At 52.0% G+C, this 20,456-nt stretch overlaps 1 protein-coding gene across 1 annotated transcript; it reads right to left on the bottom strand.

The window, feature by feature from the left end:
• Window positions 1–13,498: 13,498 nt before the first annotated feature.
• Window positions 13,499–20,242, bottom strand: AOC1 (amine oxidase copper containing 1). The gene is made up of 5 exons (XM_053217870.1): window positions 20,084–20,242; window positions 16,077–17,665; window positions 15,224–15,509; window positions 14,758–14,890; window positions 13,499–14,337 (listed from the first exon to the last, which is right to left on the bottom strand). The coding sequence occupies exons 2-5, from the start codon at window positions 17,659–17,661 to the stop codon at window positions 14,068–14,070; spliced, it is 2,274 nt and encodes a 757-aa protein (XP_053073845.1). The 5' UTR covers window positions 17,662–17,665; window positions 20,084–20,242; the 3' UTR covers window positions 13,499–14,067.
• Between the last annotated feature and the right edge of the window lie 214 nt (window positions 20,243–20,456).

Raw genomic sequence — 20,456 nt, forward strand, 5'->3', positions numbered from 1 at the left:
TAAGGCTGGATAATATGCCACCATATGCATATACCTATGGTTTGCTCATCCACTCATCAGTTGATGGCCACATGGGTTGCTTTGCAATTTTATCTGTTGTGAATACTGCTTCTATGAACATGGACATACAAATACATCTTCGAGACTCTGATTTCAATTCTTTTGGAAGAAAGAATTGCTGGATCATATAGTAGTTCTCTTTTTAACTTAAAAAAATGTTTATTTTTGAAAGAGAGAGACAGAGACAGAGCATGAGTAGAGGAGGGGCAGAGAGAGAGAGAGAGAGGGAGACACAGAATCCGAAGCAGGCTCCAGGTTCTGAGCTGTCAGCGCAGAGCCTGATGCGGGGCTTGAACTCATGAACTGCGAGATCATGACCCAAACTGAAGTTGGATGTTTAACCAGCTGAGCCACCCAGGTGCTCCTTTAACCTTTTTAAAAAAATGTTTTCAATGTTTATTCATTATTGAGAGAGAGAGAGAGAGAGAGAGAGAGAAAGAGACAGGGACAGAGACAGAGAATGAGTAGAGGGGCAGAGAGAGAGAGGGAGACACCAAATCTGAAGCATGCTCCAGGCTCTGAGCTGTCAGCACAGAGCCTGACATGGGGCTGGACCCCACGAACAGTGAGATCATGAGCCGATGTCGGGCGCCCAACTGTCTCAGCCACCCAGGCGCCCCTCTATTTTTAACTTTTGAGGAAACACTATGCTGTCTCCCACAGCAGCTGCACCATTTTGCATTCCCACCAACAGCTTCACATCCTTGCCAGCATTTGCTGCTTTCTGTTTTTCCCTAATGGGTGGTACTATCTCATGGTAGTTTTGATTGACATTTTTCTAATGCTCAGTGATGTAGAGCATCTTTCCATGTGCTTATTGGCCCTCATATATCTTCGGAGAAATGTCAATTCAAGTCCTTTCCCCCTAGCTGTTTGTGGTTTTGGTTCTTGGATTTTAGGAGCTCTCTACATATTACAGATATGAATTCCTCTTCAGATATATGATTTATAAATATTTTCTCCCAGTCTCTAGAGAATCTTTTTACTCTGTTGATAGTGTCTTTTGATGCACAAAATTAAACATTTTTCCTGAAGTCCAATTTGTCTATTCTTTCTCTTGCTAACCTGAGACTTTGTGTTCTGTCCAAGAAATCGTAGCCCAAATCAGTGTCGTGAAGATTCTCCATTTTGCCCGTACCTTGGTTTCCTCCCTTCCCCACCTCTTCCTTGACTCCCTCAAGCATCTTCATGATAAGTGGTTTTTAGGTCTTTGTCTAGTATGTTTGCCTTTAGGTCTATTTCAGGGTCAGTTTCTGTTGAGTATTCTTTCCCTTTGAATCGACTATACTATACTTTCCTATTTCTCTTTCTTTCTTTCTTTCTTCTTCTTTCTTTCTTTCTTTCTTTCTTTCTTTCTTTCTTCTTCAACCAGTTGGACATTTGAATCTAATAATGTGGTAACTCTGGAAATCTCCCTGATCACCAGGGTCTGCTGGTTTTTGTTACTGATTTATTTATTTTATTTTATTTTTTTTTATTATTATTGGATACTATCACTGTGCCAAGGATCAGCCTCAGGTATAAATTTAATGTCTTCTCAGGTCTTTCCTGGGTCTTTCCCTGGACACACATGGTCACTTTCTAATTTTATCTGTATATCAGTTGTTTTTCTGAATGTCCTTGTCTTAAATGTTGGGATTATGAAAGGGGAAAAAGTGAAAAATCAAGGTGGGAGTAGGGAGAGCCTACCATTTAAATCTCCCAAAGTCACCTTAGCTGGAGGGGGTGGGGCTTGCAGCAACTGGGGGGGGGGAGGTGCCACTTCACGGCTGCCTGCCTCTGTGTCTGCACTCTGATCAGAGAACACAGAGTCCCAGTGCTTGGAGGAAGGGTCCTTTTTGCCCACCCTGTCCCCCCAGGCTGTGTGAAGGCATATGTACTTCAGCCATTGGCTCCACACTGCTACTTCATGACTTAAAGTTTTTTTTTTTTTAGTTTATTTATTTATTTTGAGAGAGAGAGGGTGAGGTAGGGGCAGAGAGAGGGGGCAGAGAGAATCCCAAGCAGGTTCCATGCTGTCTGCACAGAGCCTGATGCAGGGCTCGAACCCACAAACCGTGAGATCATGACCTGAGCTGAAATCAAGACTCAGGCACTTATCTGACTGAGCCACCCAGGTACCCCCATGACTTAAAGGTTTTTAAAATCATATGGGGTTTTACATATGGGATGTCCCCATTCATGGGAAGCACCCTCCATCACTGTCCTGGAGGCACCCAGCTTAGCCCAGATGGAGAAGGATGATTCCTGCCTGTTACACCCAGACATGGTCAGGGCACACCTGGGGGATATGGTGTTTAGACTGGAGGGTGACAGGGAGAGAAAGTGGCCTTGTGTCAGGCTGTCTTGACTTTAAAACTGGGACTGCCACTTACTAGCTGTGTGACTATGATGTGTCATGTAACCTCTCCAAGCCTCAGGTTCCTTATTTGTAAACTGGGGAAGACACCAGTACCTGCTTCCTAGGGAAGCCCACGGCAAGTTGTGAAATCCACAAAAGCATTTATCGGAGAGCAGGAACTGTCAGCTCTTGTCTTCGTAATCCAGAAAAGGAACAGCACTCACACATCAAAAGTAGTAGTTTTGCAGAATTGTTAATGATATGCAAAATGCTCTTGAGAAGAGGTTAAGTGAAAGTTACACACAGACTATGCGTCAACCTTTGTTTAAAGATGCTTATACATTTGCCTAAGTAAAAGACTGAAGAGAAATACATTGACATGAGGGATTATAGGTGATTTTAAACGATCTACTTTATATTTTTTTCTGTTTTCAAATTTTTCTCCAATGAGCACAGGATTACTTTTATAATCTTTAAAATATGTTTTATGGAAACAAAAACACAATTCTTTTTTTTTAATGTTTATTTATTTTTGACAGAGACAGAGACAGAGACAGAATGTGAGTGGGTTAGGGGCAGAGAGAGAGGGAGACACAGAAGCAGAAGCAGGCTCCAGGCTCTGAGCTGTCAGCACAGAGCCCAACGCGGGGTTCAAACTCACGAGCTGTGAGATCATGACCTGAGCCGAAGTCGGACGCTCAACCGACCGAGCCACCCAGGCGCCCCTAAAAAACATAATTCTTATAGACCCTGCCCATTGCCCCACGGTCCTCGGCTCTGGCTAACAGGTGTCCTTCCCAGAGTTTTACAGACTGGCACCGGGGACAGAATCCCAGCCTGGGCCCGCAGCACCCTTGGGGGGCTTCTACCCCTGCATGTGGAGAGCTCCCTCCAGATGAGGGTGACCACAGAGGGCTCAGGCACGAGGCCGAGGCCTCCACCTCTGGTGGCACTCCAGTCCTGGGTCCAGGGGCACTTGAAGTTGGAACAGATCTGTCACTCTCCACTGTCTGGTCCTTTAACCTGCCTTCACTGGAGCGACGGCCAAACAGCTTCTCAAAGCAGTCTCTCTTTTCTTAACCTTGTTCAGGCTGGTTTTATCACTTGCAGCCAAAAAGGTCCAGAGTAATGCCAAATGACAGCAAGCGGAGGCAAAGAGGAGACGCCGAGGAGAAGGTGGCATGTGCGAGACCATGTGGAAGATGTGTCCCCTGGAGCACCAGGGCCTTGGCCAAAGCTCACTGTCCCCGCTGTCTCTCTCTGTCCCTCTTGTCACTGTCTCTGTCTCTCTTTCCCGTTTTCTCAGCCCCAGTATCTGAATTTGACCCCTCCTTTCATGGTCCATTTTCCACCCACCTCTTCCTCAGCCCAAGCCTCCAGTGAGCTGTCTCCTGGGTCCTCCCACCTGCCGCAGCCTACCTGCCACCCTCCTTTCTCGAGCTTTCTCCCATCCAGGGATCAATGGCCCAGCCCCTTCTCCCCAAGATTCAACATCAGCTCCTCCCCCTCCCCAAATGTAAGCTGGAAGTCCCAACAGACTCTCCCTCTCCTTGCTTCTCTACATTCCATCAACACGCCCAGGTACCTTACCTCCTGGATTGTTCTGGAATCTGCCTCCCACCCCTGCTTTGATTTAGTCTCCAGTCATCTCTTGCTTGAATTATTTTCAGAGTTCTAAATAGTCTCTCTGACTCCACTCTTGTTCCCCCCAAGCCCACCTACCTGGGTGAGATTGTAGAATCCCATCATGCCTCTCTGCCCTGGGTGGGGGGGGCCTGCCGAGGGCCCCATCGGCCCCTAGAAAATCCCAAGATCACTCTCTGGGCCTCTGGCCTTGGAAATCACACTGGTTGTTGTCGTTCCCTGCTCAGAGTATGATGTTCCTCTCCTCTGGGCCTTTGCTCAGGCTGTTACCCTCTGGGTCCTTCCCTCCCTGCCTGGCTCACTCTGCCTTATCAGTTAGACTCAGACTCTCTGCCAGACACTCCTTCACTGCCAGCTGCACCCCTGCCATATCCAAGTACCTGGGGAGGAAGATTCTCTGCATTTCCACCATGGTTTCCAGTCACGTCTTCAGAAATCAGTGCTTCCCACAAAGCCATGAGTACGTCAAGGGCTGGGGCCTCTCTAGTGTGGTTTGGAGCCAGGGACCCACAGTTCTCTGCAAATATCAAAGGAGCCCCCAGGGTCTGTGAAAGAAGGAAAGGTCACTGAGTACTGTCTGGCCGGGCTGCAGGGCATAGACGGGCAGGCTGTGAGTACTGGTACCAGGGTTAATGCTCTGCGGGGGCTTTGCTGTCCTGAGTGGAAGGCTCTTCCTCCAGGCCAGGAGGACATTATCCTTAGGAGTAAAAGCTGTCTGGCCTCTGGAGAGGTCTCTAAACCCGGGACTCCCCTGTCCTGCCTGAGGGTCGGGAGCAGTTGAAGCAGCTCCCTCTGGCACAGAGAGGAGAGATCTTTCCCGTCATCAAGCTGGAAACATCAGAGCACAGTCGAAATTCATCATCAATTAAGTGCATGCTCTGTTTCAGCCCTGGGAGGGGTACTCCTGGGGTGGGAAGGTGAGCCCTGAGCTTCAGTCTAGCGAGGCAGGTGGGTGAGCAGGCAACAAAAATGGCGCCGAGTGGAGGGCGGCTGGGCAAGCACGGGCTGCACTCGGGGCACAGAAGAGCAGGCAGAGGCAGCAGGAGGCACAAAGGGCCCAAGGTTTTGGTTCCTCTGGAAACGGGGGATAATGATACCTACCTGCGCTAGTCAGCTATTATCATAGTAATGCTGTGTAACAAATAGTCCTCACACTCAGTGACTGATAACAGAACCAGTCTTTATTCTCAAACTCTAGGGTCTCAGATGACTGTGGCTCAGCGGATCCAGGGTGGGTGCGGACGGACTGCTAAGCTTTGGGCTGTGGGGGTGCCTGGGTTTGGACTGAGTTCAGATGTGATCCACCTGTCTGTTCTGGGGCACAGGGTGAAAGCTTTCTGGGGAAGCTTTTCTTACCCCGGGGTTCTGGAGAGCAAGCAAGGAGCCAAACTGTGCCAGCATATTTAATGTTTCCGTTTCTGTTCTGTCCACTAGCATTCCATTGGCCAAAGCAAGTCATGGGGTCAAGTTCAGCTTCAGTGGAGTGGGGAAGTGCATCCTGAAGGCATGTGAATGTTTGCTGAATAATTAAACACCCAGCTGTTGCCACTGCCTCAGAGAGTTGCTGTAGGATGAGACGTGGTGCCACTTGCCTGAGCACATGGTAGTGAGTGCTTATTAGGTGCTAACCATTATCGAGGGGATGTAAGGACAGGCCATATCCTGAATGTCTTGATAAATCATGTTAAAGATGTTCATGTTTGAATTTTCTCCCTGAGGACAGTGGGGAGCTATTGAGATTTTCATCAAGAGGGTGACATAGTTTGATTCGGATTTTATTTATTTATTTATTTATTTATTTTTCAGTATATGAAATTTATTGTCAAATTGGTTTCCATACAACACCCAGTGCTCATCCCAAAAGGTGCCCTCCTCAATACCCATCACCCACCCTCCCCTCCCTCCCACCCTCCATCAACCCTCAATTGACTCGGATTTTAGAGTGATCCCTCTGGAAGCACAGTGGAAGATGGTCTGGAGGAAGTGAGGCAAGGGCACACCTCAGGCCGGGGATGATGAACAGGAAGTCATCATGGGAAAGGAAAGGTGCCATGAATTCCTGAAATGTCAAAAAGTGGTCTGTGGGATAAAGAAAGAGATGGAGTGTGGAGGGGAGGGAAGTGCTCAGGGCGGCTTCCTGGTTCTTGGCTTGGGTGACAGGGACGTGATAATGAGATCCTCCAGCTGGGAACGCAGAAGGAGCAGGTGGATGGGGAGTGGGGGGCGGGAGGGATGAGCTGGCTTGGACGTGTTGGATGTGAGATTCTTGCAGACATGCAGGTAGACGTGCAGATCTTGGAGTTTAGGAGGAGAATTCGGACACGGGGCATATGCATTTGGGAGTCATGTCAACTACACTGGGCAGCGAGGGAGTCCTCAGTCATCCCTGTTTCCAGGGGTTGGAAAATATGCTGTGTGGCTATAAAGGAATTTTCACTGGCATACAGTAACATGTGGCCGACATTGCTAGCTCCTTTCAGCTCTCCATTCTCACGTTCTTCTTCCAAACTGAACCCTGAAATTATTTGGAGGTAGCAAGGCTCAGGTAAAAGACTGCAGTCACCGGCCTCCCTATCTAGCCAATAAGTTACAAGTAGAAGTCACGTCTCTGAATTCTGGGAAAGTTCCTTAGAACATAGGGCCATGCCTTTCTCTTCCTTTCTCTATCCTACAGCCTGGTAGATGCGACGGCTGGAGCTCTAGCAGCCACTTTGGACTAGGAAGCCAACAGCCGAATCCTGGGCGGCTGTGGTGAAGAGAAAAGAGTCTGCATTTCCAACACCTTCCTGGAGATTCTATACCAGCCCTGGACTGCTTTTTTACCTAGAAACAAAGAAAACCTCTCTTGTCAAGCCACTGGCATTTTTTTTTTCTGTTACATTCAGCTGAACTTAGTCCTAATGAAAACATTATGATTCTGTGGTATTTGGTCAAGCTATAGCCTTGTACCTGCAGGCCTTTCCAGCCAGCTGCGTTAATCTCTGCGGGCTGGACAGTGAAACTCAAACGCCTGGGTTTGCACGGCGAAGGTGTGCTGCGCCACCTGGTGGACACCTATCAGATGGCACTTCTTTGGAAGAACGCGCCCCGCAGAGCTGGGACCTGGGATGCTTTCTTTCCTGGCCTGTCCTGCTTCTGCCAGCAGCGATCTGCATTCCAACTTGCTACTTTGATCCCAGTCCCAAGCCATCTTTTCGCCGGCGACGAAGTGAGGGCTCCAGAGTCCTAGATGTCAGTGGACCTCTGAGACGTCCAGGAACTCCTGACTGCCCTGAGTCTTTCCTGTCAGGTGTGCTCCCAGAACCAGCTGGGGCTCTTTCTAGCTATCCCTGCTGGCAGTTCTCCCCACCCCACCCACCAGGTTGAGGACTAAATAAAGGGTTCCATGTGACCTCTTCTTCTGCACACTCTGGTCTCAGAGCAATAGCGCAGGAGACGAGGTGGGGGGCGATGAGTCACTGCCTCACTGAGCAGGAAATGAACACCAAGGGAGCCTAACCTGGCGGCAGGGCTGGAACAAATGGATTTGTGGCCTTTTGAGCCGCTGGCGAAGGAGGCTCCTGTGGGCGAGCTTATTAATGCTTCCTTCCGCTGACCGCCGGTGCAAACCCGAAATGACCAGCACTGTCGAAAGTCGAGCTCAAACCTGCAAAAAACACGAGTCCTGGAGTTTCAGAAATTCCAGAGATTTGGTGGCACCTGGGCATAGGGCACCTAGGGTTACTCCCCGGGACAGTGTGTGACCCGGCATCTGCCTTCTTTCTCTGGGCTCCGTTCGGTCGGTACACAGGGAGGCAGAACAGCTTCCAGCCCTGACATGGTGCTGCCACGGGGGCCTTTGTGATGGACGTGGCCTTAGGTCACTAAGCAGAGGTAGTGGAGGCTTTGGGGGGAGCACGAAGAAGAGCGGGAAGATGGTTTCTCCAGCTTTTACCCCAGAGCAGAGGTGGACCGCCTGCCGCTTTGGTGGCGTGTGTGTGGGGAGGTGGGTGCTGCGTGGGCAGTGGTGGGATTCATCACACTGACGCACAGCCTTGGTTTTCCCTGGTGGGGAGGGGAGGAGAGGAGAGGGCAGACAGAGCAGCCCAGGGTCAAGGGCAGCGGGGCGGTGGATGTTAAGAAGATTGGGCTGGCCGGGGCTCCTGGGTGGCTCAGTCCGTTAAGCCTCTGACTTTGGTTCAGGTCATAATCTTGCGGAGTGCAGTTCGTGAGTTCGACCCCCATGTCGGGCTGGCTGCTGTCAGCCTGTCAGCGCAAAGCCCGCTTTGGATCCTCTGTCCTTCTCCCTCTGCCCTTCCCCTGCTTGCACTCTCTCAGTGCAACATTTAAAAAAAAAAAAAAAAAAAGAAGATTGAGTTGGAAGAAGAAACAAGATCAGGGTGGGGGGGGTGCAGGAAACACACCCCCAGTCCAGAAGCTGTGTACCTCAGGACTGGGAGGAAGGAGCTTGGAATCAGCCTGGCATCGCGGGTCTCCCAGGTTGTGGGACTTGAGCAGATTCATGGGTGTGGATTGGCAGAGCTGGGGCCAGGCCAGGCCCTGCACCTGCCCCTGGGCCGCTGAGGTTAGAGTCTTACTTCCTGTGATTAGGACCTAGAAACCAGGAAGCCCCTGCCACCTAACTCTTTATCCTTTTTATTCTTAAAAAGACAACGAGAAAATTCTTTTTTTTTTTTAATGTTTTTACTTATTTTTGACAGAGAGAGAGAGACAGAGCATGAGTGGGGGAGGGACAGAGAGAGAAGGGGAGACACAGAATCTGAAGCAGGCTCCGGGCTCCGAGCTATCAGCACAGAACCTGAGGTGGGGCTTGAACTCACGAACTGCGAGATCATGACGTGAGCCGAAGTTGGACGCTTAATCGACTGAGCCACCCAGAAGCCCCAATAAATTTTACTTGAGAGAGAGAGAGAGAGAGAGAGAGAGAGCATGAGTGGGGCAGAAGGGCAGAAGGAGAGAGAAAATCCCAAGCAGGCTCCGACGTGGGGCTGAATCCCATGACCCTGGGACGAAATCAAGAGTTGGACGCTCAAGTGACAGATCCACACAGGTGCCCCAGGAAGCATCATTATTTTTTAATTTTTTTTAATGTTTATTTTTGAGAGAGACAGAGACAGAATGCGAGTGGGTTAGGGGCAGAGAGAGAGGCAGACACAGAATCCAAAGCAGGCTCCAGGCTCTGAGCCGTCAGCACAGAGCCTGATGCGGGGCTGGAACCCACGAACCGTGAGATCACGACCTGAGCGAAGTCGGATGCCCAACCGACTGAGCCACCCAGGCGCCCCAACAATGGAAAAATTCTTAAAGGAATCCCAGTACCTGCTGGTTCTGAGACAAGGGTTTCTATGTGCCCTCCCCTCTCCCCACCCCCCAGCCTCCCCAAAGCTGAGGCTGCCTTCCCTGAAAGGCCTCTAAACGCAACAGGTTCTTGTTTCTCTAAATTGTCTGGCTTCCTTTTTGTTATGTAAAGCAACCAGATTCACTCCAAGCTTTCTGTAGTTGCATCTCCACCTGGAGTGGAGCAAGACACAGCAGTATTCTGTTTTCCTCGGGAAGGAAATGTGCTGGGGCTGGAGGAGGGGGGAGGGAGCGTAAATCCGTTTTTCTCTCTTCTTTTCTCTTGGTGGGATCTTTGTACTCTTTTGCAAAGAAGGTTGGGGGCGGGCTGGGGGTGTCTCTTCCTACTCGGAACCCAGCCCTGTGTTTCTCCTTCTGCTGTTGCAGATGGGGGTGCCTGCCAGCATTTCTTTCCAGGAAGCGCTGGGACTTTGGCCCTGTCTTGGGGGGGTGGGGGGTGGGATGCATAGAACCAATCCCGTTCCATTTTCCCAGAGTCTGAGTCTCTGGCAAGTATGGGTGGATGGAGGCGTGTGTAACTAGGGTCCCCCTCCTGGGTACATCTGCCACCCGTCCCCCACCCCCTAACCAAACACGCAGAGATGTCTGGGCAGCTCTGAGAGTTTCCCTGTCGCCGACCTTATATTCTGGGGTCTGTGAGCTGCTGGGGCCTTGGGCCAGCCTGTGCACACAGGAGGCAAATTATGGGATGTGCTCATGACCTGGGTGGAACAGTCTGCTTACACCAAAGGGTGTGGTCAGGGCTCCTCCTCGGGGAGATTGACCCCAAGGACCACTGAGTGGACCTGTCTTTGGGTCCAGATGACCCTGGCACTATCTGACCACCACTGGTCCTGTTTCCTAGGGGCCAACGTGGCTCTGAGCCAATTTACTGAACAATCGGAGCTGGATGGGGTGCAAGGTGGGAACAGAGGGTCCCCCTCTTCGTTTGCTGCCTTTCAACTGGTTCTGTTCCCAAGACCCTTCCTAGGTCCCTCTCCTCTGTTCTGTCTCTCTGGGGACAGGTCCTGCAGCTGTGGCTCCTAAGCTAGAAGTTCCACCAGCGGGAGGCCCTGGTGGGAGACTGACTGGGGAGGGGGGTGGTGTCTTTGCCCTCCTCTCTCTCCAGCAGGGACGGACAGGCCTGCAGAGGTCCAGCTTCCCCTGTTGAGCCTGGCCACTGGGTCTGGGAACACCTTTTCCTTTCGCTGTCCCTGGTCCTGGACTGGAAGTAACTTATCTGCTATTGCCCGGTGCCTGCCTTCTTCTTAGTTCCTCCCGCCCCGTGAACTCGGGGGTCTCTGTGCTAGTACCCCAGGGTTTCTGCTTCCTGTATCCGGCTGGTTCATTTATCCTGGCCCTAATGACACTGGCAGCAAATCTTACAATCGCTTTTTGATTACGTTCGGATGTTAAACAGCCCCATCAGGTTAATTTAAAAGTCCCTTCTGTCATCCACTCCAAGGTTTTCCTCTCCTCCCAGGCCCAAGGTCCTGGCCTGGAGATAAGTTGGGTTGGCTTCCCCTCCCTGCCTGCTCTCTGCACAGGCTCCTGGAGGCCAGGCTGGGGTGGGAGAGGGATTGAGGAAACATTTTTCTGCTGATGTGGCCTGTTCAGGCTGTGCTTGGGCTCTGGATGGCAGATGGCAGATGGCAGATGGCAGATAAGTGAGGCCCATTAGGTTGAGGACAAGGTGGAGAGCAGGGAGCTGTATGGGGACCCTCTCTTGCTGGGTCAGGGACATATATGCAGAGAGCAGGGAACTCATGGTTGGAACTTTGGGGTCGTATGATGCTCAAAGATGTCGAGGAAGTACATGAAATTTTAGGTCTTACATTAAAAATACACAGGAGTCCTAGGGGCGCCTGGGTGGCTCAGTCGGTTGAGCACCTGACTTCAGCTCAGGTCATGATCTTGTGGTTTGTGGGTTCGGGCCCCGCGTGGGGCTTTGTGCTGACAGCTCGGAGCCCAGAGCCTGCTTCGGATTCTGTGTCTCCCTCTCTCTCTCCCCCTTCCCTGTTCACGTTCTGCCTCTCTCTCTCAAAAATAGATAAATGTTAAAAATTTTTTTAAAAAATAAGTGGAGGTTCTATATGCTTAATACTATCAGCTTTGGGCTTTACAGAAGATCCATAGACACTGAAAACCCATTCTCTTGGGACTTTTCCAGGCCTTGTTCTCATCCTTTGGGGTTTGTTTTTTTAAGTTTTTTTTTAAATTAATTTATTTATTTTGAGAGAGAGAGATACAGATTGTGAGTGGGGGAGAGGCAGAGAGAGAGGGAGACACAGAATCTGAAGTAGGCTCCAGGCTCTGAGCTGTCAGGGCGGAGCCCAACTCGGGGCTCAAACTCCCGGACCGTGAGGTCAGGATCTGAACCTAAGTTGGAGGCTTAAACAACTGAGCCACCCAGGCTCATCGCCCCCCACCCCCCAATTTTAAAGATGGCTGAGAAAAACTTTGTTGATTTTAAATATTGTATCAGTTGTTATAAAAGTGCTTTGTTCAAATCCTATAATGTTTGGGCTCTTTCACCTTTTTACTGCCATACAAATAAAAGCTTCCCGGGTTCCTGGAATATGAAGCACAACGAACGTTTGTTTGCTTAATTAACATCCCTTGGGCACCAGGGAACCCAGACTAATGTTGCCCGGACCACAGCCACGCCTTCCCACCAGATTCCCTGGGTAGGAACAGGCAACCAGAACAATATGGCAAAGGAAAGCAAGGTCACACTAATGGTCAGCTAGGGGTGGGTCCCCCAGCCTAGTGGACGAGCCCACGCAGCTTCTCTTTAGGGGAGACTACAGTAGATAAGGGAAGTGGGGGAGCTTTTCTCTAGCCCCTCCAAAGCCCAAACTCCAGTCTCAGATCTTCCTACCAGTGAGGTACAGGGCAAGGAGAAAATGATGGCTACCCCTCCCCCCACAATTGGATGGATGATGAAGAACAGGAATGGGACGGGTTGGCCAACTCCCAGATCTTCATTCAGGGGTGTGATAGGGAAGAGAGAGCTGCATCTGTGGGCTGATTATATTCCCCATGCCTTCTCTTTGGGATTGGAGGAGAAAGTCTGGGGAGAGGTAGGGACCCAGGAAGAAGCAGGCTGCTTTCTCCATCAGTTCCATCAATGAGCAACGGGAGTCCCTCCCGTTCCCCTCCCTTTCTCTTTTAAAATTTGGATTTTATTTATTTATTTATTTATTTATTTTTCATGTTTTATTTATTTTTAAGAGAGAGACAGAGCATGAGCAGGGGTGGGGCCAAGAGAGAGGGAGACACAGAATCCGAAGTAGGCTCCAGGCTCCGAGCTGTCAGCACAGAGCCTGACGCGGGGCTTGAACTCACGAACCGCGAGATCATGTTTTTATTTTTTAATCCTGAGAATATAGTACCCATTCGAAACCATTAAAATCCAAATTTTAGGGGCGCCTGGGTGGCTCAGTTGGTGAAGCATCCGACTTTGGCTCAGGTCATAATCTCGCGGGTTGTGGATTCAAGCCCCACGTCGGGCTCTGTGCTGACAGCTCAGAGCCTGGAGTGTGCTTCAGATTCTGTCTCCTTCTCTCTCTCTGCCCCTTCCCCACTTGCACTCTGTCTCTCTGTCTCTGTCTCTCTCAAAAATAAATAAACATTGAAAACAACAACAAGAAGTCAGCACTGGAGAGAAGGCACCCTGGCAGTGGCTGTGTGGGTGATTATTGCTCTCCCTAGGGTGGGCAGGGGCTGGAGGAACCCAGAAACTGACCTGCCCCTCCATTGCCCCGCCCTCCCCGTCCTTCCCTCTGCTCCACCCTTCCACCCCCCTCCCTCTTCCTCCGAGTGAGGATACATCCAGAAATCAGGTCTGCAACCCAGAGCAGGGCCCTCCCCCTGCCCACGCTGGCTCCCTGATCTTGGACTTCAGCCTCCAGAACTGCGAGCCATAAACTTCTGCTGTTTATAAGGCACCCAACCCATGGTATTTTGTTACACACTAATTGTGTGTGACAGGCAACCAATTTCATTAGTATCTTCCTGCCTGTCTTTCTAGGGCATGTATAGACCCCGAAGACCTTTCTCCACCAGTGCAGAGAATGTCCTCGCCCATACAACTTCTTTCACAATCACCTGGAATTGCGTTGTGTGGATGCAGCATTGTTTATTCAGACCTGCAGGATCTCACTAGTAGGTGGATATTTGGGTTGCTTCCAGACTTGGCTGTCACGGACGCTACCGTAGTGAATCACACATGCACATGTTTTCACCGTGTTGGTAGCTAGATCTCTGCGTTAAAGCCCTAGGAGTTGGATCAGTGTGTCACGGGGTAAAGGTGCTTTCTGCAGCGTCTTCCTTGGCTGAATCACTTTGCATGCCCATCAGCGACATCCCAGAGGCCCCGGCAGACTCCCAAGACGCAGCTGTCGGTCTATTTTTTAAAGCCAATCTGCTAGGTAAATTTAGTATTTCGGTGAGTGTCATTTGCCCTAGTAATAGAGGTCTTTTCTGGGGTGGAGTGGACCAAGGTGAAGGGAGGTCAAGGCCACTTGCTTTCTCATCTGAGTGTATTTCACATGCATGACCTACTGCGTGGCCTCGCCCCCTGTGCCTCCCGCAAGAAGCAGCACAAGGAGTGGAGCCTGAGGGGTTTGTTGCCTGTCCCTGGGGGACACTTGGGCTTCTAGGTGGGGTTAGCTGGGGGTCCTTCACACAGGCCTGTAAGTCCCATTATAACTAAAAGGGTCAGGCATTAAGCAGTCCCCCTCCTCCTCAGGGATCCAGCGCTGCACGTAGTTGGGGCCATCGTCCCGCGGCCACACGATCACGGGGTCTCTGGACGCCAGGGATGGGTCCTCATCGAAGAAGTTGAAAGGCCGGAGCAGGAAACCCACGGAGTTCCCTGGTGTGGCAGTGTTAGGGATGTCCTCTGAGTGGGGGATGTGCAGGAAGCCCACTGTGACCCAGGCCACCAAGTCCTGTGGGAAAGAGGGGTGGGCAGGGCAGGGGAAGCTCAGAGAGGAGAGGGGTGGGCAGCCCCCTCAGACCCCATTAAAAAAATTTTTTTTTACATTTATTTGTTTTTGAGAAACAGAGTGAGACAAAGTGTGAGTGGGGGAGGGTCAGAGAGAGGAGACACAGAATCCGAGGCAGGCTCCAGGCTCTGAGCTGCCAGCACAGAGCCTGATGCGGGGCTTGAACCCACGAGCTGTGAGATCATGACCTGAGCTGAAGTCAGAAGCTCAACCGACTGAGCCACCCAGGCGCCCCCCTCAGACCCCATTTTTAAGGGGCAGACCACTGAGCTTGCCCGCCACACGGCGAGTGGCTGCCGTCCATCTTGGAACCGGGCACAGATCTGGTCTCGGGCTAGGGCTTGGGGAAGGCGGGGCCAGTACCTCATTTTCGATGTTCTCATTGTTTTTAAGAAACTCCTCAAAGACCACAGGTGGGTCCCAAGGGTCATTCTGGTTATAGATGCTGCTGCTGCACACTTCTGATTCCCGGTACTTGGTCACGGCCAGGGGGTACCTGCCCAGAAGAGACACCAGGTGGCTTTGCGGGCCAAGGAACCTCCCAGCCCTTCCGAACGATGGCGGAAAGTTACTGCCTTCCCCCAAATGTGAGATCATCTCCGGGGCGTCAGCCAGACTGACCGACCGTCAACCGAGGCTCTGGTGCTTGGCAGGGCCCTCCCCCCCTCCCCCCTCCCCAAACACAGAGCCCCAGACACACACGTGCTCGCAGATCCAGAGACACCACCGAGAGGACTCAGAATCTCGTAGATAGAAACATGGACGCACACAGACATTTGAACGCTGAGAGGAGCCTGGGGCCCTTCTCTGCCTCCCAGGCCTCCCTTACCTGGCCCAGGTGATAGCCTGTTCCTCCTGCCAACCCAGGGGCAGCACCTGGTCGGCCATAGAGTGGATCTGAAGTCGGTAGCTGCGCTTATGGCCCCAGTGGTTCTCCCTGGGGCTGGCAAAGAGCAGGTACTTGGGCAGAGGCTGTCTGAAGCGAAAGGCCGCCTGGCGCTCCCGGTGGTAACTTGTCTGCTCCAGGGTCGGCTGCACCAGCTGGTGTCTGGGGCTCCAGGGATTGGTGATATTTTCTAGCTTCATCTGCAGGGTCTGGAAGCTATTTTTGGTGCCTACAGGTGTGCAGGAAGAAGGAGGATGAGAACCAAGCCCCCTGACCTGAAATATCCTCATTCTGTGCTCGGATTCCCATCCCAGATGCCCTCTGAGAGCAAACCACCAGGAGAGGAGCACAGAGGATCTCAGGGATGCACACCGAGCTTGCTGTAGGGGTGGGAGGAAGGGATTAAAACCAAGAAACTGTGGAGGAACGAGAAGACTCCGAGTCAGGCCTGTTCTGATAGTGATTTGAGGTCAAGCCAAGTCTGTCATGATGCCCCTGCCATATTCTATGGGGACATCATCAATCCAGGAGACAAGGAGTATTGTGGATGACATCTTAGGGTGCTGGGCAGTGACATTTCCTATACTCCAAGGCAATGTCTCCACCGTAACCCTCTGCAAGTGCACCTTTCTGCCTAATCCATCCCCTTGCGGGGGGGCCAATGCAGCCCCCCTGCCGGGGAAGGGCAGGGTGTCACATTCACTGCTTTTCAGGGGCTCACAGATTTCTAGCAAAGGCTCCTGATTTTATGATGCAAGTGTTTGGTGGGAGGGTCTTTCCAGAGCCCAAGTCCTACCTGCCACATCCAGGTCAACGCGGTAATGCACTAAGTGAGTGTGCATGTTGCCAAGCAGGTGTGTGTGCAAGCGGGTCCCATGGCGCAGCCCCTCTGGGGTATAGAAGGTGGCGTGGACGTAGCCGGTGGCATGCATCTTGGCCTCCATCACCCCGTTGGGGTAGAAGATGAAGTCCCAGATGTAGTCATAGTTGTAGACTGTTGACGTTGTTCGTAGCACCAGCACCTGGCCCTGCAAGCCTGCATAGAAGTTGAAGCCGCCGCTGAAGTTGGAATTGAAGTGTCGCCTGAGGGGCACTCCCGTGGGCATCTCAAAGACACAGAGGGCTCGGGGGTAGCGCACCGGGTCATCGGCATCGTAGTAGTGGAGGGCATCTAGGAAGGTGGCTGTGTCCGGGCAGTCGATGCCAGGGGCTAGCTCATGAGTGACGCTGCCCAAGCCCCAGCCCACGTCGATGTACTTGGTCTGCATGCCCGCAGGCGTGTGTCCTCCATACAGCGCCACCGCCTCCTGCACGCTCACCTCATAGGCTACACGCTCGCACCCGAAGTGCACGTTCAGGACCTGTAGCCCTGAGGAGGAACGCAGCCTGAAGGAGAAGCTCCAGCCGCCGTAGAGCACGGTGTTGCCCTCCAGCTGGTAGCGGGGACCTTGGGGCTGGACCAGGCGGGGGCCAGTCACATTGATGGGGGTGGGGAAGTCCCCACGTGGCTTGTAGGAGGAGAAGAGGGGTGGTTCCTCCGTGCTCTTTTCACTCTTGCCCTTGGGTGATGGGTCCTCCAGAACCACCACGTCTACCTCTCCGTCCTCGTACTTCCGCGCCAGCTCTTCCGGGCTCCGGTAGAACTTCCCATTGTACCAGACCCGCTCCACCGTCCAGTTTTGGGCGTCGGTGCTTCTGTGATCCAGGAGGAGCTCCAGCCCAGTGGGGTGCAAGAAGTAGCCTTCTACAAAGCGCTGCAAGATAAACCAAGAGCGGCGCTCGCCGGAGGCCAGGCCCCGAGGCGCCACATCTGTGAAAGTCAGGCATTGGGAGTGACAATCTTGGTAGGAGAAGCCTGTGGTATCGAGGAAAAACTGGTGCAGGGGCTTCGTGGCCTCCTTCAGGGCGTGGCCCAGGAGGGCATACTCCGCCGAGGAGATGGGCCTGGAGGCCCAGGTGGCCTGGTGCCCAGGCTTGGGGGGCAGCTCTCTCATGTAGTAGGGCCATGGCAGGGGCCCCACAGCGAACTCGGTGATGTTGGGGTGCTCCTGGGCTCCGAAGAAGATGACGGCACGTGCCTCCCGTGCGGGAGGCCTTCCACCTTTGTCCAGAAATTTCAGTACGTGTTGCTTCTTGGGCAGCAGCATCTCAATGAGGAACACGGAGTTCTTGGCCATGGTCGGTGTTCGGGAAGGCTCCAGCCTCAGCTCCTTATGGGACCAGAGGAAGTTGCGCACGGCCTTCAGCTCTTGGGCACTCAGGTCCTCGAACACCCTGGCCTTGTGGTGCAGGGTCCGTGGGGTGCACTTGGTCGCGGCCACTGTCTGCAGCGCCAAGATGGTGGCAATGGCCCAGCCAAGGGCCAGGGTCTCTCGCTGCATGGCTCTGGAATGGAGTAGCAGAGATGAACTTAGTTGTTTTATGGGAGGAAGTGAGTTTCCACGAGCCCTGCACAGCGATGTCCCTTGGCTGGGTGGTTTTCCTGCAGCCTCAGCCCCCTCCCTCACCCATTCCAGTGGGAGCCAGGCCTCCATGGCAGCTGGGGCCCCAATGCTGCTCAGGTCTGTGCTTCCCATCAATTCTAATTCTGCCCTCTCCTTGCTCATCTGCAGGCCTCTGTGAGTCCTGTGCATTTTCTTACCTAATGAACTCATTTTGCCCTTTTCTGTGTATTTGCTCAGCAGGGCAGAACTTTGGGTTCTTACCTTTCCACCTTGAGTGCTAGTTGTGTCATTAGGTATTGACAGCAAAACTACATTTCTGATACAATATGATATTTTTCATGTAGATACATTTTCAAATTCAGTGTAGAAGTTCAAAGAGTCAGCCCCAGGGTCAGGCTGCTTGCCCTCGGGTCCTCGTATGTGTTACCACTAGGACCAGCTGTGTGACCTTGGGCAAGTGGCTCAGGGTCTCTGGGTCTCCACTTTTTCAACTACACAATGGAAATAATGACTGCGACAGCTACCTCTAGAACTGATGCAAGAAACAAATTGGACAATAAAGATAACGTGTTTACAACTATGCCTACCTTCTAGGAAGCACCCAAGAAATGCTAGCTACTCTTCTTTTTAATTTTTTTTAAGTTTATTTATTTATTTTGAGAGAGAGAGGGAGATAGAGAGAGAGAGTGCATGAATCAGGGAGGGACAGAGAGAGAGAGAGAGAAAATCCCAAGCAGGCTCTGCGCTGACAGCCTGATGCAGGGCTCAAACTCAAGAACCATGAGATCATGAGCTGAGCCGAAGTCAAGAGTCGGATGCTAAACTGACTGAGCCACCCAGGCGCCCCTACTCTTCTTTTTAAAGTCAACTATGAAGATACGATCTGTGATACCAACATACGTAAAAATGGAAGCAATGTAAAGTAATTCGACTGTGATTAGGCTGTAGACCTGTGGCTCTGAGGGTGTGGACGGGGTGGCCAGCCCTGCTCCAGAATGTTTTGACACTTCTGGTGGAGCCCTCAGCTTGCGGCTGCTAGACCATCCACGCAATGTGGAGCCATCCCAGGTGGCATTCAGGGAGATGCCTCTCCTCCTTCCATTTTGGGGGACTGTGTCAGGCTTTTCACATCATTTTCCCACCCCCAGGGCAGCCACTAGAGCCCCCTCTGGGTTTCTCATCTTCTCCCCTGGCTCTGGTGGGAGGGCCCTAGGGACTCACAGGAGACTTCGGGACTGCTGGGTGAATCCAGAGCCAGCAAAAGGACATGGGGTGAGCGTGTGATCTGCTATTAAATTTGCCAAAGCTCACCCCCCCGCCCCTTTTTTTTAGTAGATTTTACTTTTTAAAGCAGTTCTAGGATCACAGCAAAATTGAGCACAAGATACAGAGATTTTCCGGGTACCTCTGACCCTTACTCATATGCAGCTTCCCAATGAACAATGTTCTTCTCTAAAGTGGGTCATTTGCTATCATCTATGAACTCACACTGACACACCAAGGTCACCCAAAGTCCACAGTCGACATTAGGGGTCACCCTTGCTGTTGTACATTCTACGGGGTTTGGCAAATGTGCCATGACATGCATCCATCATTATAGTATTGTACAGAGCAGTTTTTCTGGCCTAAAAATCCTCTGTGCTCCATCCGTTCATCCCTCCCTTCCCTCAAACCTGTGGCCACCACCGACCCTTTTATTGTCTCCAGAGTTTTGCCTTCTCTGGGATGTCACGCAGCTGGAACCCTACACTGCGCAGCCTTTCCAGATCGGCTTCTTTCACTTAGTGATAAGCATTTAAGTTCCTCCGTATGTCTCTTCTTCTCGGTCAGGCTCCCCCCCCCCCTTTTTTTAATAATCTCTTAGGTCCAGATTTCTTTCTGCTTTGCTAAGGAGGGAGATGCGGAGGAGATCCGTGGTCCTTTCAACCTGAACTTGGCTGTTCTTTTAGCTTTTACCTTTCCTGGTACAATCTTCTACTCTGACATCCAAGCGGGCAGCCGGTGAGGTGGACAATGGCAATGAAGCCCCAGGAGGAAGGAGAATTGGTAGCCAGGGAGAGCCCAGGCCGGGAAACGTGAGGCATGCCCTTCTTCCCCACTTCTCATCCCCAGCACCCTGAGAACAGCATCCATGCCCTCTCTGTGCCTTTCCTATCTCACCCCTGGGCGGTTTATGTTGCATACGAGTGTGCTGCACCCTGGAGTCATTTCCTCTGGGTTCTTGCCCCTTGTATTCTGGCTCACCCACCTCTTGTGTCTGTGTTTCTCCTGCCCCTTCCCTCCACACCTTTCTCCCCCTGCTTCCATCCCCACCAGTCACCCCTTCACCCTTTCCCCTGCATCCCCCATCAGAACGCACCTGTGTGTTCCCCTGTGGGCTTGCCTCCGCTACCAGCCTTTGCCTCTGACTCCTTGAGCTTTATGGCTCCATGGACCCCGCCCTGGAGGGAGGGACAGGGCGAGGCATGGGCTGACCAAGGTGAGGAACTGCAGCTCAGGGGTTCCACAGTTGGCATAAAGCAGCGTGAGGACGTGCATGGGGCTCTGGCTGCTGCAGCCAGGAAAGCTCTTGTTACACCTTCAAGGACCCACGTCTGGAAACTCCTCAGTCCTTCACCACTGTAGTGACCAGAGTCCACGTCTGTTTTCCCAAACAGCACATGGTCCTAGATCTGTCTCCCTATCATTCCTCCTGTCGCAGGGGACCTTCCATGAGACTTGTGTGCTATCTT

Source organism: Acinonyx jubatus, chromosome A2 (genome assembly GCF_027475565.1).
Source record: "Acinonyx jubatus isolate Ajub_Pintada_27869175 chromosome A2, VMU_Ajub_asm_v1.0, whole genome shotgun sequence".
NCBI lineage: Eukaryota > Metazoa > Chordata > Mammalia > Carnivora > Felidae > Acinonyx > Acinonyx jubatus.

Bases quoted from the DNA above. Each gene is read 5' to 3' on its own strand.
- AOC1 (XM_053217870.1), bottom strand. From the start codon at position 17,661: ATGCAGCGAGAGACCCTGGCCCTTGGCTGGGCCATTGCCACCATCTTG. The intron at 14,891-15,223 runs GTAAGGGAGGCC...TCTTCTGGGCAG, and splicing joins CAGGCTATCACCTGGGCCAG to GTACCCCCTGGCCGTGACCA. The intron at 14,338-14,757 runs GTACTGGCCCCG...TCTTTCCCACAG, and splicing joins ATGAGAACATCGAAAATGAG to GACTTGGTGGCCTGGGTCAC.